Raw genomic sequence first — 20886 nt, 5'->3', positions numbered from 1 at the left:
CTACCCCTGCTGTCTCTTTAACTCTTTCCAGATAGACAGTGGTATTTTACTAACAAAATTTACAACTGGGGCCAGTGTAGTGCTGGGTGCTCTGGGGGAATTCACGTGGAGTTCATGTTTGCAACATTGGTTCCATGGGTCTCTCTGGGGCCTCTCTATCCCTCAGCTGTTCTAGGAACCCTCTGTCTTGCATTCCTAGGGTATGGGTGAACGACATCTAGAAGAAAAGGAGCCTCTCACTACTCTCTGCAGTGAGGTCCAGAAGCCAGGCCTGGCCATGAAGATGATTTAATTGCAGAAAGCAGGAGAATCAGCATTCCTGGACACCTCCATGCTGAGCTTGATCCCGGCACACACCCACCTCTTCCAGCTCTGGTCCAGCTTCAGCTGCCCCTGGTCTGCGTTACTTTGACCCTGGAGTCCTCAACCCTCTGGGCACACGTGGCCCTGTCACTTCCTCTGACACCTCCTCAAGCTGCCCTCCCACTCATGACCCTCACCCTTGCAGGTCCAGTGCTCTTCCTCTGTCATTGACTTGGCTCTTGACCCCTCTCCTGAAACTTCCCAAAGGGCACCATCCTGACTGTGTATGTGTTAATCCCCACAGCCTCTGCTGTGTGTCTCTCTGAGAACAGGGCCTAGGTGTGGGGATTATGTAGAGTTGTTGACCATGCCACAGAGGAGGGAGTGAGGTCCTTGGTGCTGGATGCTGAGTTGGGGATTAATGGAGGCAGCGCAGATGGGTAGGAGCCAACAAAGGGACTACCTGAGGCTTCTTGTGAACTCGTGTAGGGCTCCCTTGGGGGTCTTGGGCAGTGTATGTGTTGTGTGTGTGTGTGTGTGTGTGTATTGGGGAGAGTGTCAACAATGTATATTATATACTGCCCAGAGCCCTTGCTGTTGGCCACCCGTGCTAACCTGTATCTCAGCCTCAACGTCAGTCCCTGGGTCCCACATCTACCTTCCTGTGGAGTGGGAAGAGGAATTTGTACTATTTCAGACCCTTTCAAGTATTTTGTTTCTCAGAGAAGGCCCCAGAGGCCCAAAGTTGGGAGTTGTATTCTTAGGAAAATAGCTTCAGCTCTTCCCCTGTCTTGGATAGGGGCACTTCGTGGTTAGAATGGATGTGCAGTGTCCTCCTACCTGCCTTGGTGGGGCTGCTGTGGGGTGTGAGGCGTGAAGCCTCACCTGCTGTTTTTGCACCATCCTCCTTCTTGTGGCACTGTATCAGGCTATGCTCCACTGTTATTCATAGGGTTTTCATGTCCATTTTATTCAGAAGTGAGTGGCCAGGTCCTTCTTCCTAGTCTGTCATAGTTTGGAAGACCCACTGAAACTTGCCCACCATGGGTGACCCTGCTGGTATTTGAAATACTGGTGGCATAGCTTTCAACATGACAGCAAACATGCAGCTGCCACAGTATGACAACTGACAGATGAGTGGTGTGGTTTTCTATCACTAAAACAAACCTGGGCTGCAGTGGGGAGAGTGCTGAACCTTAACCAGTAGACCACCAGAGCTGGCATTTTTGTCCTAGGCATTTTTCATATATTATTTCTTTTAAGAACTCTCTAGAGTAGGTATTATTCTCCTCATTTTGCAGGACAAGTAACCACTGTCCCAGACTGGTTGGTGGTAGAGCAAAGCCTTAAATCCAACACTGGATGAACCAGCATTCACATCTTACTCTTTACCACATGGTCATTGAAGAACTTGGAATCCTGGAATATTCTGATGGGAATATCCTCCATTTGTTCCTCTCCCAAGGATCCTGGTCTTCTGACTCAGGTGCCCCAAGTTGAAATGAACTCAACCTGATGATGGATGGAGCAGTTGATGGCTGAAAGAAAAATTGTCCCTTAAATATCCATGGGGACTTGGTGGGTGGGAGACATGGAAGGAGCGACCTTGCACTCTGGCGCACATAAAAGGAAGAGATGCTTCTCTCTCTTGAGTCTTGTGGGAATTCTTTCCTCTCGTACAAGGTGTGTTGTGGATTTCAGCATCCCCATCCTAAAACCGGCTCCCTTTGGCATTATTATTCCTAACTTCATTCAATAGGTTTTACATAAGTTTCTCACTTAACCTTCAACAGTTCTACGAGGCAGAAATCCCCATTGTATAGATGGAAAAATAAAAGCCAGAGATATTATGTTCCTCACACAAGATCTTCTGAGTTTAAGTGATGCAGGCATGATTTGGGTCCACAAGAGATCATAATTTCACTCATTTTACTACATTCTCCCTCATTCCGGACTCCTAGCTAGTTACTCTCTTCCACTGGGTTATCCCTCATAAAACTTCTTGTATTCCATCCTCCTCTCATTTTTTCATCCTATCTTCCAACTGCAGCTGCACCATTTTACATTTTTGCCAGCAATATATGAGGATTTATCCACATCCTCTCCAACTTTTATTATTTTTTGATTGTAGCTATCCCAAGGCAGGTAGGTGAAGTTGTGTCACATTGTAGCTATGAATTGTATTTCTTTAATGATTAATTGATGTTGAACATCTTTTCATGTGCATATTGACCAATTGTATACTTTATTTGAAGAAATCTCTTTCTCTCAAATTCTCTCTTTTCATGCATCACTCTCACCACTCAATTGAATCTGCTCTTGTCCAGGTGATCAGGAAACTCCGTGTTGTTGAATCGCATAGTCAGTTCTCAGTCCTTGTCTCCTATGAACTCTCAGCAGCAATGGACCTATGCTTCCTTGACACACTGTCTTCACCTTGCATTCCCCACACACCATTATTTTCCTCCTACTCAGTGGTTGCTCTTTAGTTTCCTGTATCAGTTTCTTTCCCATGTCTCCAACCTCTAAGTTTTAGAATATGCCAGGGTTCATACCCAGACCACCCAAGCCACCTCTCTTCACTATTTACACTCATTCTCTTCTGATGTTATGGCTATGCACTAATCCCTGGAACCCGTGACTATATGACCTTACGTGGCAAAAGGGACATACAGATGTGATCCCTCCCCTGGACTCCACATTGCAAATTGCCAAGTGTTTACTTGACATCTCCACTTGCATATATAACAGGCATCTCCAGCTTGACATGTCTAAATTCAAACTCCCCAAACATGCTGCCTATAGAGTTTCCCAGCCCCCAAAATGTCACCTCAATCCTTCCATTTGTTCTGGCCACAGAACCTTGGTGTCATCCTTGACTTAATTCTTTTTCTCATACTCCACACTCTATCAGCAAATACTTATTTCTTTTCATTCAATATATATATTCAAATATTTATTTTCATATATTTATCTTTATAATCTCACACCACCTCCCTGGTCCAACGTGACCATCATTTCTCACCTGGATTATTGCAGTAGCCTCAGTGTCCCTACTTTTGACTTAACCCCTCAATGTCTGTTTTCAAAATGTCATCCAGGCTGGTCTTTTCAAAACCTAAGTTGCATCCCATTACTCCTTAGCTCAGAACTCCCCCATGGGTCCACTTTATCTGCAAGGCCCTGTACCATCTGCCCTTATCTCTCATGCTCCCCTCCTCCCTCCATTCACTCTAGGACACTGGGCTTTTGCCTTTCCTTCAATACACCATGCATGTTCCTGCCTCAGGGCCATTGCTCTGCCTAGCATTCTCTTCCTCCAGGTATCTGCACTTCTCATTTCCTGACCTCCTTCAGGTCTTTGTACAAATGTTATCTTCTCAGTAAGATCTACCGTGACCTCCCTACTTAAAGCCGAAAACTTCTCCATGTTCCAGCCTCCCTCCTCCATGCTCTATTTTTCTTCGTAGTACTTCAAGAGGTTGTGAGTCAGGGTGCATTTAATCTGGGCTGTAGTTTAAAGACAAATGTGGAGAGAAGGGAACTCTCATACACTGCTGGTGGGAGTGCAAACTGGTGCAGCCACTATGGAAAACAGTATGGAGATTCCTCAAAAAATTAACGATAGAACTACCATATGATCCAGCTATTCCACTGTTGGGTATTTATCCAAAGAACTTGAAAACACCAATTTGCAAAGGTACATGCACCCCTGTGTTCATTGCAGCCTTATTCACAATAGCCAAGACTTGGAAGCAACCTAAGTGCCCATCAAGGGACGAATGGATAAAGAAGCTGTGGTATATATACACAATGGAATACTACTCAGCCATAAGAAACGACGAAATCCAGGCATTTGTGACAACATGGATGGACATTGAGGGTATAATGCAAAGTGAAATAAGTCAGAGGGAGAAGGCCAAATACCGTATGATTTCCTTCATTAAGGGACAGAGATTGGATTGGTGGTTACCAGAGGGGAAGGGGGGAGGGAGGAGGGTGAAAGGGATAATTCGGTACATGTGTGTGGTGATGGGTTGTAATTAGTATTTTGGTGGTGAACATGATGTAGTCCATGCAGAAATAGAAGTACAATGATGTACACCTGAAATTTTTGCAATGTTATAAACCAATGTTACTGCAATAAACAAAAAATTAAAAAAAAAAAAAAAAAGACAAATGGGAATTGAGGCCTGGAAATGTAAACTGCAAATCCTGTTATGCAAGTTCCATTGTTATTCCCAGGAAACTGCAACACTGATATGTTAATGAACTTGCTCCAGGTCACAGAACTAGTAAGTGGCAGAGCTAGGATTAGATTTTGAAGTTGGTTCTAAAGCTTCTGCTCTTAGCAACTATATACTGGTTAAATAAAGTATAGTGCATCCACATGATGGAATACTATAGAGTAATAAGAAGGATAAATTACATCTTTATACATTTAAGTGGGAAATTGTCCCTGACATATTATATGATTTATGGGACAGTATGTGTACCATTATCCTATATTATAAATATATATAAACATATGTTTATGTCGGCACAAAGAAAGTCTAAAAGCTGTTATGTCAAGAAGTTAACAGTGGTTATCTTCTGAAATTTGTCTCTTTTTCTCTATCATCAGATTATCCATAATGCTTATGTCGGGGGAAGAGGGAGAATCTCCCTCTGCCCTTTTCCTTAAGGTTCTTATGGCTGGCCAAATAATTAACAAGACAGGTTAGCAGGAGAAAATAATATCAAGTTTAATAACATGTATACATGGGAGAACCTCAGAAATGAGCAACTCGTCCCTCTGTCTAAGCTGCTTGCTTAAGTATTGCAGCTAAAGGCAAGGAACGTGTTGGGGGTAGGTAGTGGCCTGGGACTTCAGAGGGCAGGAGGACAATTCTTTTCAGGGTCATCTATAGATAATGTGGTCAGGGAGAGACAGAGTTTTTGATAAAAGAGGCTTGGTAACTTTCCTATTGTAACCTCTATCCTACATTATCTTTACAGCCATCATGATAGAAGATCTGTTCCAGGAAGGAGCCACCATGTCAAATTCTTTAGGCAGTTAGTGGAGGGGGGGTCAAATGTCTCTCAGAGAAAACAATCAAGGTAAAGAGATATATTTCAGGGTGGCCAAATCTTGATCTCCCACACTTATCAGAGAAAAGATTATCTATTAAAATTTTTGAGCATGGGATGGCCCCGTGGCTTGGTGGTTAAGTGTGAGCGCTCCGCTGCTGACGGCACGGGTTCGGATCCCAGGCGTGCACCGACGTACCGCTTCTCCGGCCATGCTGAGGTCGCGTCCCACATACAGCAACTAGAAGGATGTGCATCTATGACATACAACTATCTACTGGGGCTTTGGGGGGGGGGAATAAAAAAAAATTTTTGAGCATGGCAGTGACATGAGCAGAGCTGTGTTTCAGATAGATAAAGTCACATATGTGCCAACAAGAAGCTTATCATCTTGGAAACTCAAAGTATTTATGCTCATTTTCACGATTTATTGTGTTCAATGGATGCCTTCAGAATGTTTATGGAAATCATCCCAAATATCTCTGGATATGTCTACACAGTACAGGCAAAGTGAAAATTTTGGTCTAATTGATTTAAATGGACCCTCCCCATGACCCAGCTCACAACTCTGGCTGTTCATCAGATCAACTGGAGAGCTTTTAAGAAGAGAAGCTTGGACCCTATCCCCAAACTGTGTATAGTCCGAATTTTCAAAAACTCCAGACATCTCTGGTCTGCTGATTAGTTACTTCCCTGTCTGTCTTTGCTGTTGTGATTTATACACTTAATCAAAATATTTTTACTATACTTTTAAGGTGCTGGAGAAAGAGAGGAGACACATGCATCTACTTGTTTCATGAACATCTTGAACAAGAAGTCCAAAACCTAATTTCAATCACCATGTCCCACTTAATCTCCACCCCCTCCTTCTTTGCACTCTATGACTTAGCAGATACAGACAAGCCAGCAATCTCCAAAACCATTCCTTTTCACCTGTCTACTCACTGCTCTTTCCCACATCTGTAATGTCACTCATGCTGCTTCCCCTGGTAATTTCCAGCTCAGAGATAGGCTGTGGCTGGGTTTCGATCAGCATCAGGGATGCTGGGCTCCAGGTCAGACTCTACCAAATCCTGACCTCCCCTTTGCTCCGAGATGGCTCCAACAGTTTCAAGCACCATATTCTCACACAGCCACATTCAGAGGCAAGAGTCAGTGGCAGCATGGGGCAGGAGCATCTCCTCAACGTCCTTCCTCTTGTCAGGATGGAAGTCATTCTCAGAAGCCCCCAGTAAACTTTTCTTACATATCATTGGCCAGAATAGGGTCACATGCCCACCATGAGATCAGGGGAATCCCCCCACCTGTCTCTGATACCAGCTATCTCTTCTTGACAGCTGAACTAAGCAGGATCTGTTAGTGAGAAGAAGTGTGACTTTGGGGAAGGAAATGGATGGTGTTGATCACAGTATTTTTCTCTCTCGGCTCCTTCTATCTCTTATTGGAGGATGCTAGTTATCTACACATTTGATCTCCATTGTCAGTCCACATTGCTCTTCTTTGTTCTAATTCCTTCCGTCTTTTTTTTTAATATTATTTTCTTATCCTGTCTTCCACATCACTGATGTGGTTTCCTGTAGTGTTGATTAGTGTCCAGCTCCCAATCTTTAAGGGCGTCATTCTTGGCTTTGGGACATTGTAAATGTGTAAAGCAGATGTATGATGCATGCTCAACAGTCCATGTGAGGCCTTTCTGGAAAAATAAGCTCAGGCCAAATTAGTTTTAAACCAAATGGCTCCCTCATATGCTCCAATACATCCTATTACTTGAAATTTATTCATCACTTTGTGCTTTTAAATTCTGCAAAAGAATTACTTTTCCCCTCAATTATTTTCTTAGCCCCTCGCTCAAATCATATTCTGATATCTTACTTCATCTTTCATCTCTGGTTTCATCAGTCGTTTGCAAACTGTTGTTCCTTTCCTTTATTTTGGAGGACCAATTATTTGTGTAAGTCTCATGTTGTTTTTTTTTTTTTCCACTTTTTTGTATTTAATTGAGGTCTTCCTGTTTATTTTGCTATTTGCCACATCAAACATGGGTGTTTGGATTGCTTGACTTTGCCTTCTGTAGGGACACAACTTGTAGCACAGGAGTCAGAGAACTAGATAAATGGCTCGTATTCTTTGTTTGGTCTCACAGTGGCCTGGGCAGGGTAGGAAGAGAGCATGAACTTTGGGCAGTAGGAATTAGAGAACCCTGTCTGTGACATCTGCTAGCAAATATAATCACACAGTGCATCATGATCAAGTTGGGTTTATTATAGGAATACAAAGATAGCATAGTTAAGAAATTTACTAATGTAATTTACTCCATCAGCAGATGAAAAGAAAAATGTAGCTAGCATTTATTAAGCAAGTATATATCTCAGACACAACTCCAAGGGCTTAACATTAATTCATTTAATCCTCATAATAACCCTATAAAGGTATATGGATTGGCTGTGACAGTAGAATCATCTAGGGAGGGGTAGGCTAATTTTTCTGTAAAGGGTCAGATAGGAAATATTTTAGGTTTCACCAGCCATATGGTCTCTGTCAAAATTATACAACTTTGCCATTATAGGGAGAAAGCAGCCAAATGCGACATGTAAATGAATGGATGTGGCTGTGGCTGTGTTCCAACAAAACTTTATTTATAAAAACAGATTGGGCTAGATTTGACCAATGGCAATAGTTTGGCAGCCCCTGATCTGGAGAAGTTGTTAAAAATACAAATTTGTGGACCTTTCCCAAGACTCTTTGAATATATGTCAGGGGAAAGCGACATTTTTGAGTAGCTTCTTTAAAAGATCTGATTTAATGAACAGATAAAAATTTAAATATAAAACCAAATGGACTGCCTATTACAAAGCGTTGTGAAGCACAGACAGGTGTTTAGAAAGCTTATGCTCTTAGACATTTAAAGTACTCACTCAATAATTGGTTTATATGAATCTTTATTATGCTCTTTTCAATAGGTGAAGGAATATTAATCAGGCTTGAATAATCAAAAATCCCAGAAAAAGTAGGTGTGTTTCTTTAGATATCCTTTAAATATTGTTTTAATCTATTTGGTTAAAGGAATACCGTACTTCCTGAATGCCTACTTGTAGCTGTACAAAACACCAGGCAGATGCCAAGGATAGTAGGGCATGGACCCTGCTCTCAAGTGGAGAGTAGACCACACACAAATAATTGTAGTGCAAGGCAGAGAGAAACCCAATCCATAAAAGAATTATGATAAAGAACTCTGAGACTTCAAAATGGAAATACTCATTTAATACGGATCAGAAAATCCTTTTCTTAGGACTTGGCAGTTCTGAAAGCAGTGAGGGAGAGAGAGGCTATATTTGAGAAAAAATGTGTTTGGCTAGAAAAAAAGCTGGAATGAAGGCATCAATTGATGGAGGGACTCTAATGCTGAGATGAGTACTTAGTTCTACAGGCAATGGGAAAGAGCAAGTGTTGGAAGATTTAATTTGGGCACTGGTGGATTGTCAGGAAATGGAAAACAAGACAAATGGAAACCATCCAGTAGCACTTCTTTTTCTGGCAACTCCTCTTCTGCTCCAACATTGTGTTTTTCATATGATTGTCAATCAGAGCACCCTGACCCTGGTTGCAGGGGAGGGCACAAGTCTCAGGCTTTGCCAATCAGAGTATGCTCTTCCCTTGGCCAGTGAGACATATAGGGGCTGTCTTGACCCAAGCCCAGGCAATGAGAGTCCTTCTCTGGAAATTTCCACGTAGAGTGCACCAGGAAAGTCTCTTTGCTCTCCAATTGAGTGGGACCCATAGCTGCAGAAGGCCATGTTCCCTACTGTGTGGAGAAGCCCTGGAGAATAAAGCTGATAGGAAAGAAAGAGAGAGAGAGAGACACTGAGAACGAAGATGAGAGACTATATGGCCCCTGACAGAGAGAAGAGAGTGCCCATCACCTTTCCAGTCCCTGTGAGCATGAGAGGCGGAGGCACTCCTATATTCATCTTCCTCCTAGAGATCTACATATCTTTATAATGAAAACCCTATTTATTGTCCTAATTTGAGTACGTTTCCATTTCTTGCTGTGAAAAGTGATAGGATGAGCCAGTATTGGTATGGTGTCACTCAGAAAGCCATGCAAGGTATTATCAGCCAAAGAGGAGACAGAGAGACAAGATCAGGAATCAGGATCTGGAGATCAGGGAGGCAGCAGGTGTATTCTCCACACTTCACAATGGAAAACCCCATCAAGGACAGTCAACCCAGTCAACCCAGTCTCTTCTTATAAGCTTTCTCATCTCCCGTGTTGGAGACCCTCAACCCTCCCCTACTCCTACTAGGTGAGGATTTGCTGGTTGTGCAGGGGAGGTGTGGGAGATGCATATTCCCTGGAAAGCCACCAGCATATGCCAAGGAGGAGAGAAAAGGCCGGATGGGTGAGTGAAGGGAAGCACATTTGGAGCATGGCCCATCAGGGAAAGTGTTGGGAAACGAGGCTAGAGAGGCAGTCAGGGACCAGACCCTGTGTGGGGTTGGGCTTATTTTCCCGAGTATCATTTATCCTGTGGAGGATGAGGACAAGAAGCGTTATTTGGCTTTAAGCAGGGGAATAACAGGAAGAGTACTGCATTTTTAAAAAGATCAAAATATCAGCTGCATGGAGGGTGATTTGGAAGGGGGAAGACACCAGAGGCAGGGAGGCCAGTTAGGAGGCTGCTGTGATAACCCAGCAGAGGAGATAGAGGGTGGAGGCAGAGAGGACCAAGGGGAGAGAGCCCTGGCAGGTTGGATACCCCCAGGCTCTGCTCCCTCTCCTCCCTTTTTGCTGCTTTCTCCACCAGGCATCTGCCCAGTGCTCTCTGCTTCCTGGGCAGGGTGTTGGCTCCTCATTTGCCTGGGAGCTCCAGGGCACAGGGGCTGGGTCTCCTCCTTATCTTCAACTTGGACAGATCAGGAAAGAGCTTTGTCCCAAGATCTCTCTAGCTAGCCTTCAGGTTAATTTGTCTAAATGTGTTTTACCTAATGACTAGTCCAAACATTCAATCTCCTTCTTTGTGTTGTTTTTTCATCTTTTTTGGTGTTCAGTTTTGTTGTTTTGGTTTTGCCAGCTTTTTTGGGTCACTTAAAAGTTTTTAAATCAGTATTACAACCAACCAATTAAGGACATTTTTGATATTGCATATTTATAATAATCAATTTTGCAGTATTTTTATGATTGAAGAAAGCCCAGTCATGCTACTTAAAGCCATAGGATTAGCTAAAATCACCTGGGGGAAGTTATAGCTAGGGAAGAAAAGATGGCACAGCACTAACCACCAAGAAGAGAGACAGACACGGAGCAGCCTGCGGGGAAAACCCGGTGAGCATGGTGTCACAACAGCCAAAGAAGGAGTTTCAGGAAGGGAGGTGTGGGTACTGTGACGGCCCTGCTGAGAGGTGAGGCCAGGCTGCTTCCTGTTCTTTTTTTCTCCTCTTTAGTAGTTCCAAAATTCTTTTGTGCTTCTCCATTCCATTAGTACTTACACTCATAATGCATACATTTCTCTGCTATTATATTAAGACATTCAAACTATACCCCTCTGCCCTCTATTTCCCACTGCTCACCATCACCCCAAGTAGGATGAAGACGTAGAACGTTCATTAGCCCATGTTCTCTGTCCAACTCACAGTCTTGTAATATTCTTACCCCTCTCCCTGTACCAGCCTTCCAACACAGAGGTTTTGCTGAAATAATTAAGTGTTCTCTTTCTAGATATTATTAGATTTTCTACGAAAATATTACTTCTTTATTTCGAGAATCTTTACTTTTCACTTACATCGCAAATTCCCAGGCACATTACCATCAACCATTTTGTTTACTTACAATAGTTGTGTGTTTCCTTGCTGACCACTATGGACTCTCTCTCTTCCTACTCTGGAGATCTCTGTTATGATGAATGTGTTATTTGACGGAGAACTTTTTTGAGGATTTTCCTCAAATGGACCCTGTGGCTGATATTTTCTCTGCATCCTTACTTCAGAGCTAATATTTTCTCTTACCCTGACAGTAAGTGCCGTCTAGCTTATTTGCGAGGATTTGTCAATTGCTGTCCTTACCTTTAAGTAGCGCACAGTGTCCTTTCACTGTCATCAAGATTGCAGTATTGCAGACAAGTGTGATTGTTCTTATTTTCAAAGTATTTTTCCTTTGGAGGCTTTCTAAGTTTTTCTTCATTTTTGTGTTATTTCAAAAATTATACCAGCTACTCTTAAGTTCCTGTCTGATTTTTTCATTGAAGTGAAATTCCCATAAATAAAAATAACACTATAAAGTGTATATTTTTAAGTGGCATTTCGTGCATTCACAATATTGTGCAACCGCCACCTCTCTCTCGTTTCAAAACATTTTCATCATCCCCGAAAAACACCTAGTGCCCATTAAATAATTACTCTCTCTTCCTCCTCCCCTATCCTCTGGTAACCCCCAATCAATCATGCCTATGTAATGAAGTCTCCATAAAAACCCATAAGGGTAGTGTTAGGAGATCTTCTGGGTTGGTGAACACAGGAGGTGCTGGGAGGGTGGCACACCTGGAGAGGGCGTGGAAGCTCTACACCCCTTCCCACATGCCTTGCCCTATGCATCGCTTCCATCTGGCTCTTCATGAGTTATATTCTTTTTTAACAAACCAATAATCTAGTAAGTAAACTGTTTTCCCACTGTTCTGTAGCTGCTCTAGCAAATTAATCAAACCTGACAAGAAGGTCACGAGAACCTCTTATTTTTACCCAGTCACTCAGAAGCCAGTCAGCAACAATCAGGACTTGTGACTGGCATGTGAAGTGGGGGGATGATAGTCTTGTGGGACTGAACCCAAACCTGTGGTATCTGACACAAACTGCAGTTAGATAGTATTAGAAGTGACTTAAATTGTAGGATATCAAGCTGGTGTCTGAGAAATCACAAAATTGCTCAGTGTAGGGAAAAGTACACACACATCTAGTGTCAGAAATAGTGTGGTAGTGGTGTGAGAGTAAAGGAGAGACACTTTTTCCAATCTTCCTCTTTATTCTGAGGAAGCTTGGCCCTGAGCTAACATATGTGCCCATCTTCCTCTATTTTGTATGGTGGATGCCACCACAGCATGGCTTGATGAGTGGTACGTAGGTCCCCACCCAGGATCTGAACCTGTGAACCTGTGAACCGCCAGCTGCTGAAGCGGAGCACCTGAATTTAACCAATACTCCAGCGAGCCGGCCCCTGGTTTTTTTAAGAGTTTCAATCTCTTTTGTGAAGAACTCCTTCTGCGCATTAATTTTATTCTTGAGTTCATTGAACTATCTTTCTGAGTTTTCTTGTAACTCATTGAGTTTCTTTATGATAACTATTTCGAATATCTGTCATTTATATTGTAAATTTCTGTGACTTCTTGATTAGTTTCTGCAGACTTGTCATTTTCCTGCTGATCAGAGTTTTAATGTATTGCTTCATAGTGTTTGATGAAGTGGGCCTTTGCCAGTGCACAGTGGTAGTATCTGGTAGTAAATTCCACCTCCCTTCACTAGTGGGTGTGGCAAGAGCTGTGTCTTCTGAACCCACCGCATCCACTGGAAGTTGTGCCCATCCACTAGACATTGTGCTGATAGGACTCATCTGCATTTGCCTGCTGGCCACAGCTGCTTGGCAGGTCACACACGCAGGTGCAGGCACTCTGGTGCAGAACTGCTGCTCTAGCTGACGGGCTGAGCTGGTGAGCTGTGCAGGAGGTGAGAGGCGGGTTCTTTCTTTCACACGCATGAGCCCGCTCTGCACTCATTAGCAGCCCACGTGGGCTGCTGGGCTTTGTGTGGTGCCCACACAGTGGCTGAGCCACCTTGCTGTGGAGCATTCCCATGGGCTGGTATGCAACTGTGAAAGTGAAAGCATTTGTGTGAAGGCCTGCCTGTTCCCCTGGCTTCTCTTAGAGTCACATGCCGGCCACTGTGTGAGAACCACAACCCAGATCTCTGCCACTAGGGAGGAGGAGGAGATCCACTCATCTCCTCTCACTGCTTCCTGAGGATCAAGTACTCCTACCTTCAGGTGTGTGGCTTTGCGAATCTCTCAGATGTTCTATTGTGCTGTGTGGGTATCCACTGCTGGTTAATGAATGTCCTTTTGTTTGTATCTTAGTAGGGAGAGACTAATGGAACTGCTCACTCCACCATGATGCTGGTGTCACCTCCTCTTTCCTTTTTCTTCTCAACAAATTCTATCATTTCCTGGTTATGGTCATGGATTCTGTGGAGTCAGTGAGCAGTTTAGGGAGTCTTGCTGGGTTTTTTTTCTTGAGATGTAGTTTCATCTAGGCTGGCTACTCCATGCTGCCAGAGCACTTCGACTGCTCAGCCATTATAGGTTTTGTCACCATTCTCAGAGAGCAGCAGAGGAGGCAGGGTAAGGGGTGCACAGGAAGCTGCCTCTGCCCCCAGAAACCCTCTCTTTGTGTGCTATTGGAAGCCACACAACCATTGAGGGTGGTAAGTCCCTCAAAGAAGGAAATGCAGTTGTTCCTACCTCACCCAAGGTGGCATTGGCCTTATCTAAGCTGTAACTAGATTTAGAGCATCCATTACCAGGCTGCATGGAGTCTCATATGTCAAGGGAGGGCAAGGAGGTGAGAGGGTCCTCATGGTTCTAGCCACAATGTCCTTTTTATCCCTTGAACACTGACAAAAGAAAAACTCTTTTCTGTAAATGTATCTTGGATTAAAGCAGATTCATACAGTGCTGGGTTCATGATTAACTCATTTTCATCAAGATTGAAGTTGACTAAGCTAGTGAACTCTTGTTCTTTATTTAAAAGAATAATTTTTAAAACATTCAAAGGATATGGCACCATATCATCATATTTAATTTTAGTTCCTTAAAAATTTGCAAGAGAAAAATTTTATGGAAGTATATTTGCATGTGTCCTCAAGGAGGGTGCAGGATGTGTTGGTACATCAGAGATGGAAATGGCTGTAACTGCACTGCATTTACCTAGTCTTTCAGTCATTATTGGATTTTGTCTTTTTCCTGTAGGTTTTATTTGTTCCAGAAGTGCACTAGGAAGAGAAGTGGAAGTCAGGAACTTGGATCTTATAAAGACGGTGGCACCAACTTCTCTCGAGTGATTTTTCTCAGTTTTCTTGTAAATTGAAACTCCACCTCCCTGTTCATAGTAAAGAATCTTTTCTGTAGCCTACGAGAAATAGCTTAATACATTTCTTTTTATAGCAAAGGGAAAGAGAAAGAGACAGGGGGAAAACAGGGGTCAGGCAGCTTGAGACCACACAGATACACAGATCTAGCTTCATGGCTGTGTGAAATTCTAGCAGCAATCTTCATTAAATTGTTGATCTTTGGAAATTCCCTCATTCCTACCTTTTCGTGAACCCTGGCCATTTGCTGTCTCTGTAATGATTTAGGTCTGTCAATGCTAATAATCCATAATCAATCTATAAATAAAAATTGGGGTGAGTTTATTATGAGCCACGTTTGAGGACTATAACCCAGGGCCTTCCTTCCCCAAGGGAGGAAGGGCGCCAAAGAAGTGGGGTGTATAGAGTGGTTATATACCATCTTGGGACAAAGAGCATACATCACATATGAAAGGAATATCTGTTTTACTACTGTCACAAGATGCTCAGCTGGCACAGCAAGTTGGTGGTCCACAGGTCAGTGGTCACAGGTGAACACTGCAGGTCAGTACTTAATCCCTAGTTCCCAAGAAGAGATGCTTATCCTTAAATGAATGCTGATATAGGGGGAAGTTACCTCCCTAGATTTAAGGGCATCATTCCTGTCTTTGGGACATAGTAAAGGTTTATTGCAGAGTACAATCTATGATCAACAGCCTCATCAGGCCCTTCTGGAAAAACAAGGTCAGCCAAAGGAGCATTAAACCAAATGGCTTCTTCAGATACTCCAATAGATACTATTGCTTTTCATTTATTCATCAGGTTCCTGTTTAAAAATCCAAACATAGCTTTGGGGGAACAAACTGTCTCCAACTTTAAAGTATTTTGTCTGAAAGAGATAACCCCCACCCCCCATTTACTGCCATGAGCACAGAAACATGATTCATTGGTTCCAATTTTTCAAAAACCCTCCCATGTAAGCCTAAATCCCCAAAAGAAGAAATGAAAAAGCAGGAAATAACCACACATACAAAGGAATGTGATGTATGCTCAAAATAGTTTTTTGTTTAACTTTATACAAATATATGGAAAACTGACATGAAATGGATAATTTTCTAGGAGAAAATAATTTACCAATACGGACTACAGAAGAGAAAGAAAATCTAAATAGATAATTACTTGCTATGGAAAAACACACTCCATGCTGGAGATGAAGAACACAATGAATGAGATTTAAAAAAAAACAATCTAGAAACCTGAAAAAACAGAGCTGACACTATGAAGGACAGAATTAGTAATTTAGAGGACAGAAGTATAGAAATGCTTCAAGTGGAGGTGGAGAGAGCACTAAGACTTAAAAAAAAACGAAGAAATTCTCCAAGAAATATCTGACTTATTAGGAAATGCAATGTAAGGTTTACAGGTATTCCAGAGGGGGAAGGGTGGGAGAAAGGAACAGAGAGCTTGTTCAAAGAAATAATAGCTGAGAACTTCCCAATCCTGGGGAAGGAACTGGAATTATAAATAAATTAAGCCAATAGAACTTGTAATTACATAAATGCAAAAAGACCTTCTCAAAGGTATATATTAGTAAAACTGGCAAAGGTCAATGACAAAGAAAAAATATTAAGTGCAGCAAGGCAGAGGAGAATAATATACAAAGGAACCCCTTTCTGGCTTTCAGTGGACTTTTTTCGTTTGTTTGTTTTGGTGAGGAAGATCAGCCCTGAGCTAACATCCATGCTAATCCTCCTCTTTTTGCTGAGGAAGACCGGCTCTTCAGCTAACATCTGCTGCCAATCCTCCTCCTTCCCCCCCCCCCAAAGCCCCAGTAGATAGTTGTATGTCATAGTTGCACATCCTTCTAGTTGCTGTATGTGGGACGCGGCCTCAGCATGGCCAGAGAAGCAGTACGTCAGTGTGCGCCCGCGAACCCAGGCCGCCAGTAGCGGAGCGCGCGCACTTAACCGCTAAGCCACGGGGCTGGCCCGTCAGTGGACTTCTCAGCAGAAACCTTACAGCTAGGAGAGAGTGGAACTATATATTCAAAATACTGAAAGACAAAAAATTTCGGCCAAGAATACTCTATCCAGCAAAAGTATCCTTCAGGTACTATGGAGAAATAAAATCATTCCCAGAAAAACAAAAGCTGAGGGAGTTCATCACCACAAGAAATGATCAAGAATACCCTCATAACTGAAACAAAAAGGAAAAGGTTTACAAAGCCTTGAGCAGGGAGATAAATACCCAGAAAAAGTCAGAAAATTTCAGCTCTCTATCAGAACAGGCTGGCAAACAATTGTAACATTAAAGATATGGGGAACGAAAGCATTAAAAATAACTATAAACACTTCACTTTAATCACAAACTCACAACACAAAATGGAATAATTCTTGACAACAATAGCTTAGAGGGAGAATAGGAAAGGAGTGTAACCCGCTTAGGCTAGTGGAGATTAGAGGCTATCAGAAATGGACTATCACATCTATGAGATCTTTTATACAAAACTCATGGCAACCTCTAAACAAAAAATCCAAACAAGACAGAAATGATAAATAAAGAGAAAAGTGTGAAAACCATCAGAGAAAACCACCAAACTGAAATGGCAGTTAGAAATACACAGGAAGAGAAACAACGGAAATGTTGAACAACCAGAAAACAAGAGATAAAATGGTAGTATTAAGCCCTCATATAACAATAATCACTCTGAATGTGGATGTATTGAATTCTCCAATCAAAAGACACAGAGTGGCTGGATGGATTGAAAAACAAGACCCAAGAATATGCTGCCTCCAGGAAACACATCTCAGCTCTAAAGACAAACACAGGCTCAGAGTGAAGGGATGGAAGATGGTACTCCAAGCAAAAGGCAAACAAAAGAAAGCAAGTGTTGCCATACTTGTATCAGAGAATGCAGACTTCAAGATCAAAAAGACAATGAGAGACAAAGAGGGGCAGTAATAATGATAAAAGGGACATTCCACCAAGAGGACATAACACTTATGAATATATATGTGCTTAACACAGGAGCACCAAAGCACATAAAACAACTATTAACAGACCTAAAGGGAGAAATTAACAGCAACACAATAATAGTAGGAGACATCAACACCACACTTACATGCATGGATAGATCATCCAGACAGAAAGTGAACAAGGAAAGAGTAGAATTAAATGAAAAACTAGACCAGATGGACTTAATATATGTATATGGAACATTTCATCCCAAAACAGCAGTATATACGTTCTTCTCAAGCGCACATGGAACATTCTGAAAGATAGACCATATGTTGAGAAACAAGGCAAGCCTTAATAAATTTAATAAGATTGAAATCACATTAAGCATCTTTTCCAACAATAATGCTATGAAACTAGAAATCAACTACAAGAAAAAAGCTGGGAAAGTCACAAATATGTGGAGACTAAACAACATGCTACTGAACACCCATTGGATCAATAAAGAAATCAAAGGAGAAATCAAAAAATATCTAGAGACAAATGAAAGTGAAAATACATGATACCAACTCTTATGGGATGCAGCAAAAGTGGTTCTAAGAGGGAAAAATTCATAGCAATAGTGGCCCACCTCAACAAACAAGAAAAATCTCAAATAAGTAATCTTATTTATTTATCTATTTATTTATTTTTTGTTTATTGCAGTAAGACTGGTTTATAACATTGTATAAATTTCAGGTGTACATCATTATACTTCTATTTCTGCATAGATTACATCATGTTCACCACCCAAATACTAATTACAACCCATCACCACACACATGTGCCGAATATCCCTTTCGCCCTCGTCCCTCCTCCCTTCCTGTCTGGTAACCACCAATCCAATTTCTGTCTCTATGTGTTTGTTTGTTGTTGTTATTATCTACTACTTAATGAGGGAGATCATACAGTCAAATAAGTAATCTTATAGTACACCTAACAGAGCTAGATAAAGAAGAACAAGCAAAGCCCAAAGTCAGCAAAAGGAGGGAAATAATAAAAGTTAGAGCAGAAATAAGTGACACAGAAACCAAAATCAGTAGAAAGGACCCAGGAAACTAAGAACTGGTTCTTTGAGAAGATAAACAAAATTAACAAAACCTTAGCCAGACTCGCTAAGAAAAAAAGAGAGAAGGTTCAAATAAATAAAATTAGAAATGAAAGAGGAGAAATTACAATGGATACCACAGAAATACAAAAGATTATAAGAGAATACTACAAAAAATTATATGCCAAAAAACTGGATAATCTAGAAGAAATGGATAAATTCCTAGGCTCATACAACCTCCCAAAACTGAATTAAGAAGAAATAGAGAATCTGAAAATACCTATCACAAGTAAAGAGACTGAAACAGTAATCAAAAATCTCCCAAAAATGAAAAGTCCAGGACCAGATGACTTCTCTGGAGAATTCTACGAAACCTTCCAAGAAGAATTAAAACCTATCATTCTCAAACTATTCCAAGAAATTGAAGAAGACAGAAGGCTTCCAAACTCATTCTGTGAGGCCAACATCACCCTGATCCCCAAACCAGACAAAGACAACACAAAGAAGGAAAATTACAGGCTAATATTGCTGATGAACATAGATGCAAAAATCCTGAACAAAATATTGGCAAACCGAATACAGTAATATGTTAAAAGGATCATCCACCATGATCAAGCAAGATTTATACCAGGGACACATGGAAGGTTCAACATGTGCCAATCAATGTGATGCACACATGAGGAACGAAAATCACATGAGCATCTCAATAGATGCAGAGAAAGCATTTGACAAGGTCTAACATCCATTTATGAAAAAAACTCTCAATAAAATAGGTATAGAAGGAAAGTGCCTCAACATAATAAAGGCCATATATGACAAACTTACAGCCAATATCATACTCAACAGGGAAAAACTGAAAGCCATCCCTCTGAGCATAGGAACAAGACAAGGTTGCCCACTCTCACCACTCTTATTCAACACAATACTGGAGGTTTTTGCCAGAGCAATTAGGCAAGAAGTATAATAAAAGTTATCTAAATTGGCAAAGAAGAAGTGCAACTCTTACTGTTTGCAGATGACATGATTCTATATATAGAAAACCCTAAAGAATCCATCAGAAAACTATTAGAAATAATCAACTACAACAAGTTGCAGGTTAGTAAATCAGCGTACAAAAATCAGTTCCATTTCTATACTTTAATAATGAACTAGCAGAAAGAGAACTTAAGAATACAACCCCATTTACAGTCTCAACAAAAAGATTAAAATATCTAGGAATAAATTTAACCATGGAAGTGAAAGATCTACACACTGAAATCTATGAGACACTATTGAAAGAAATTAAAGAAGACATAAAGGAATGGAAAGATATTCCATGCACGTGGTTTGGAAGAATAAACATAGTTAAAATGTCAATATTATGTAAAGCAATCTCCAGATTAAACGCAATCCCGATCAGAATCCCAATGACATTCTTCACTGAAATAGAACAAAGACGACTAAGATTCATATTGGGTAACAAAAGGCCCCAAATAGCTAAAGCAATCCTGAGAACAAAGAACAAAGCTGGAGGCATCACAATTCCTGACTTCAAAATATGCTACAAAGCTATAGTAATCAAAACAACATGGTACTGGCACAAAAGCAGACACACAGATCAATGGAACAGAATGGAGAGGTGAGAAATACACCCACACATCTAGGGCCAGCTAATCTTCGACAAAGGAGCCAAGAACATATAATGGAGAAAGGTAAGTCTCTTCAATACGTGGTGTTGGGAACACTGGACAGCCACATACAAAAGAATGATAGTAGACTATTATCTTTTGGCATACACAAAAATTACCTCAAAATGGATTAAAGACTTGAAAGTAAGATGTGAAACCATAAACCTCCTAGAAGAAGATATAGGCAGTACACTCTTTGACATCGGTCTTGGCAGCCTCTTTTCGAATATCATGTGTTCTCAGGCATGGGAAACAAAAGAAAAAATAAACAAATGTGAGTACATCAGACTAATGAGCTTCTGCAAGGCAAAGGAAACTGTGAACAAAACAAAAAGACAACCCACCATCTGGGAGAAAATATTTGCAAATCATACATCCGGCAAGGGGTTAATTTCCAAAATATATAAAGAACTGATACAATTCAACAACAACAACAAAAAAACAAAAAACTCAATCAAAAAAAGGGCAGAGGATATGAACAGATATTTTTCCAAAGAAGGTATATACATGGCCAACAGACACATAAAAAGATATTCAAAATCATTAGTCATTAGGGAAATGCAAGTCAAAACTACCCTGAGATATCACCGTATACCTGTTAGAATGGCTATAATCACCAAGACAAAAAATAACAAATGTTGGAAAGGATGTGGAGAAGAGGGAACCCTCATGCACTGCTGGTGGGAACGCAAACTGGTA

General features: G+C 41.3%; 1 protein-coding gene across 2 annotated transcripts in view; it reads left to right on the top strand.

The window, feature by feature from the left end:
• The window catches only part of LOC106802756 (SLAM family member 9-like), a 44229-nt gene extending 39944 nt beyond the window's left edge, over window positions 1-4285 (top strand). For both annotated transcript variants that reach the window (XM_087441339.1, XM_087441333.1), the window contains exon 7: window positions 200-4285. In XM_087441339.1, coding sequence (XP_087297465.1) covers window positions 200-292 — 93 coding nt within the window. In that variant the 3' untranslated portion in view covers window positions 293-4285. The remainder of the gene's footprint in view (window positions 1-199) is intronic.
• The last annotated feature ends 16601 nt before the right edge of the window (window positions 4286-20886 follow it).

Source organism: Ceratotherium simum, chromosome 2 (genome assembly GCF_057802395.1).
Source record: "Ceratotherium simum simum isolate JZ-2026a chromosome 2, ASM5780239v1, whole genome shotgun sequence".
Lineage (NCBI taxonomy): Eukaryota > Metazoa > Chordata > Mammalia > Perissodactyla > Rhinocerotidae > Ceratotherium > Ceratotherium simum.
Note: the sequence above shows the minus strand (reverse complement) of the source record. Positions and strands in the feature narration are given on the sequence as shown.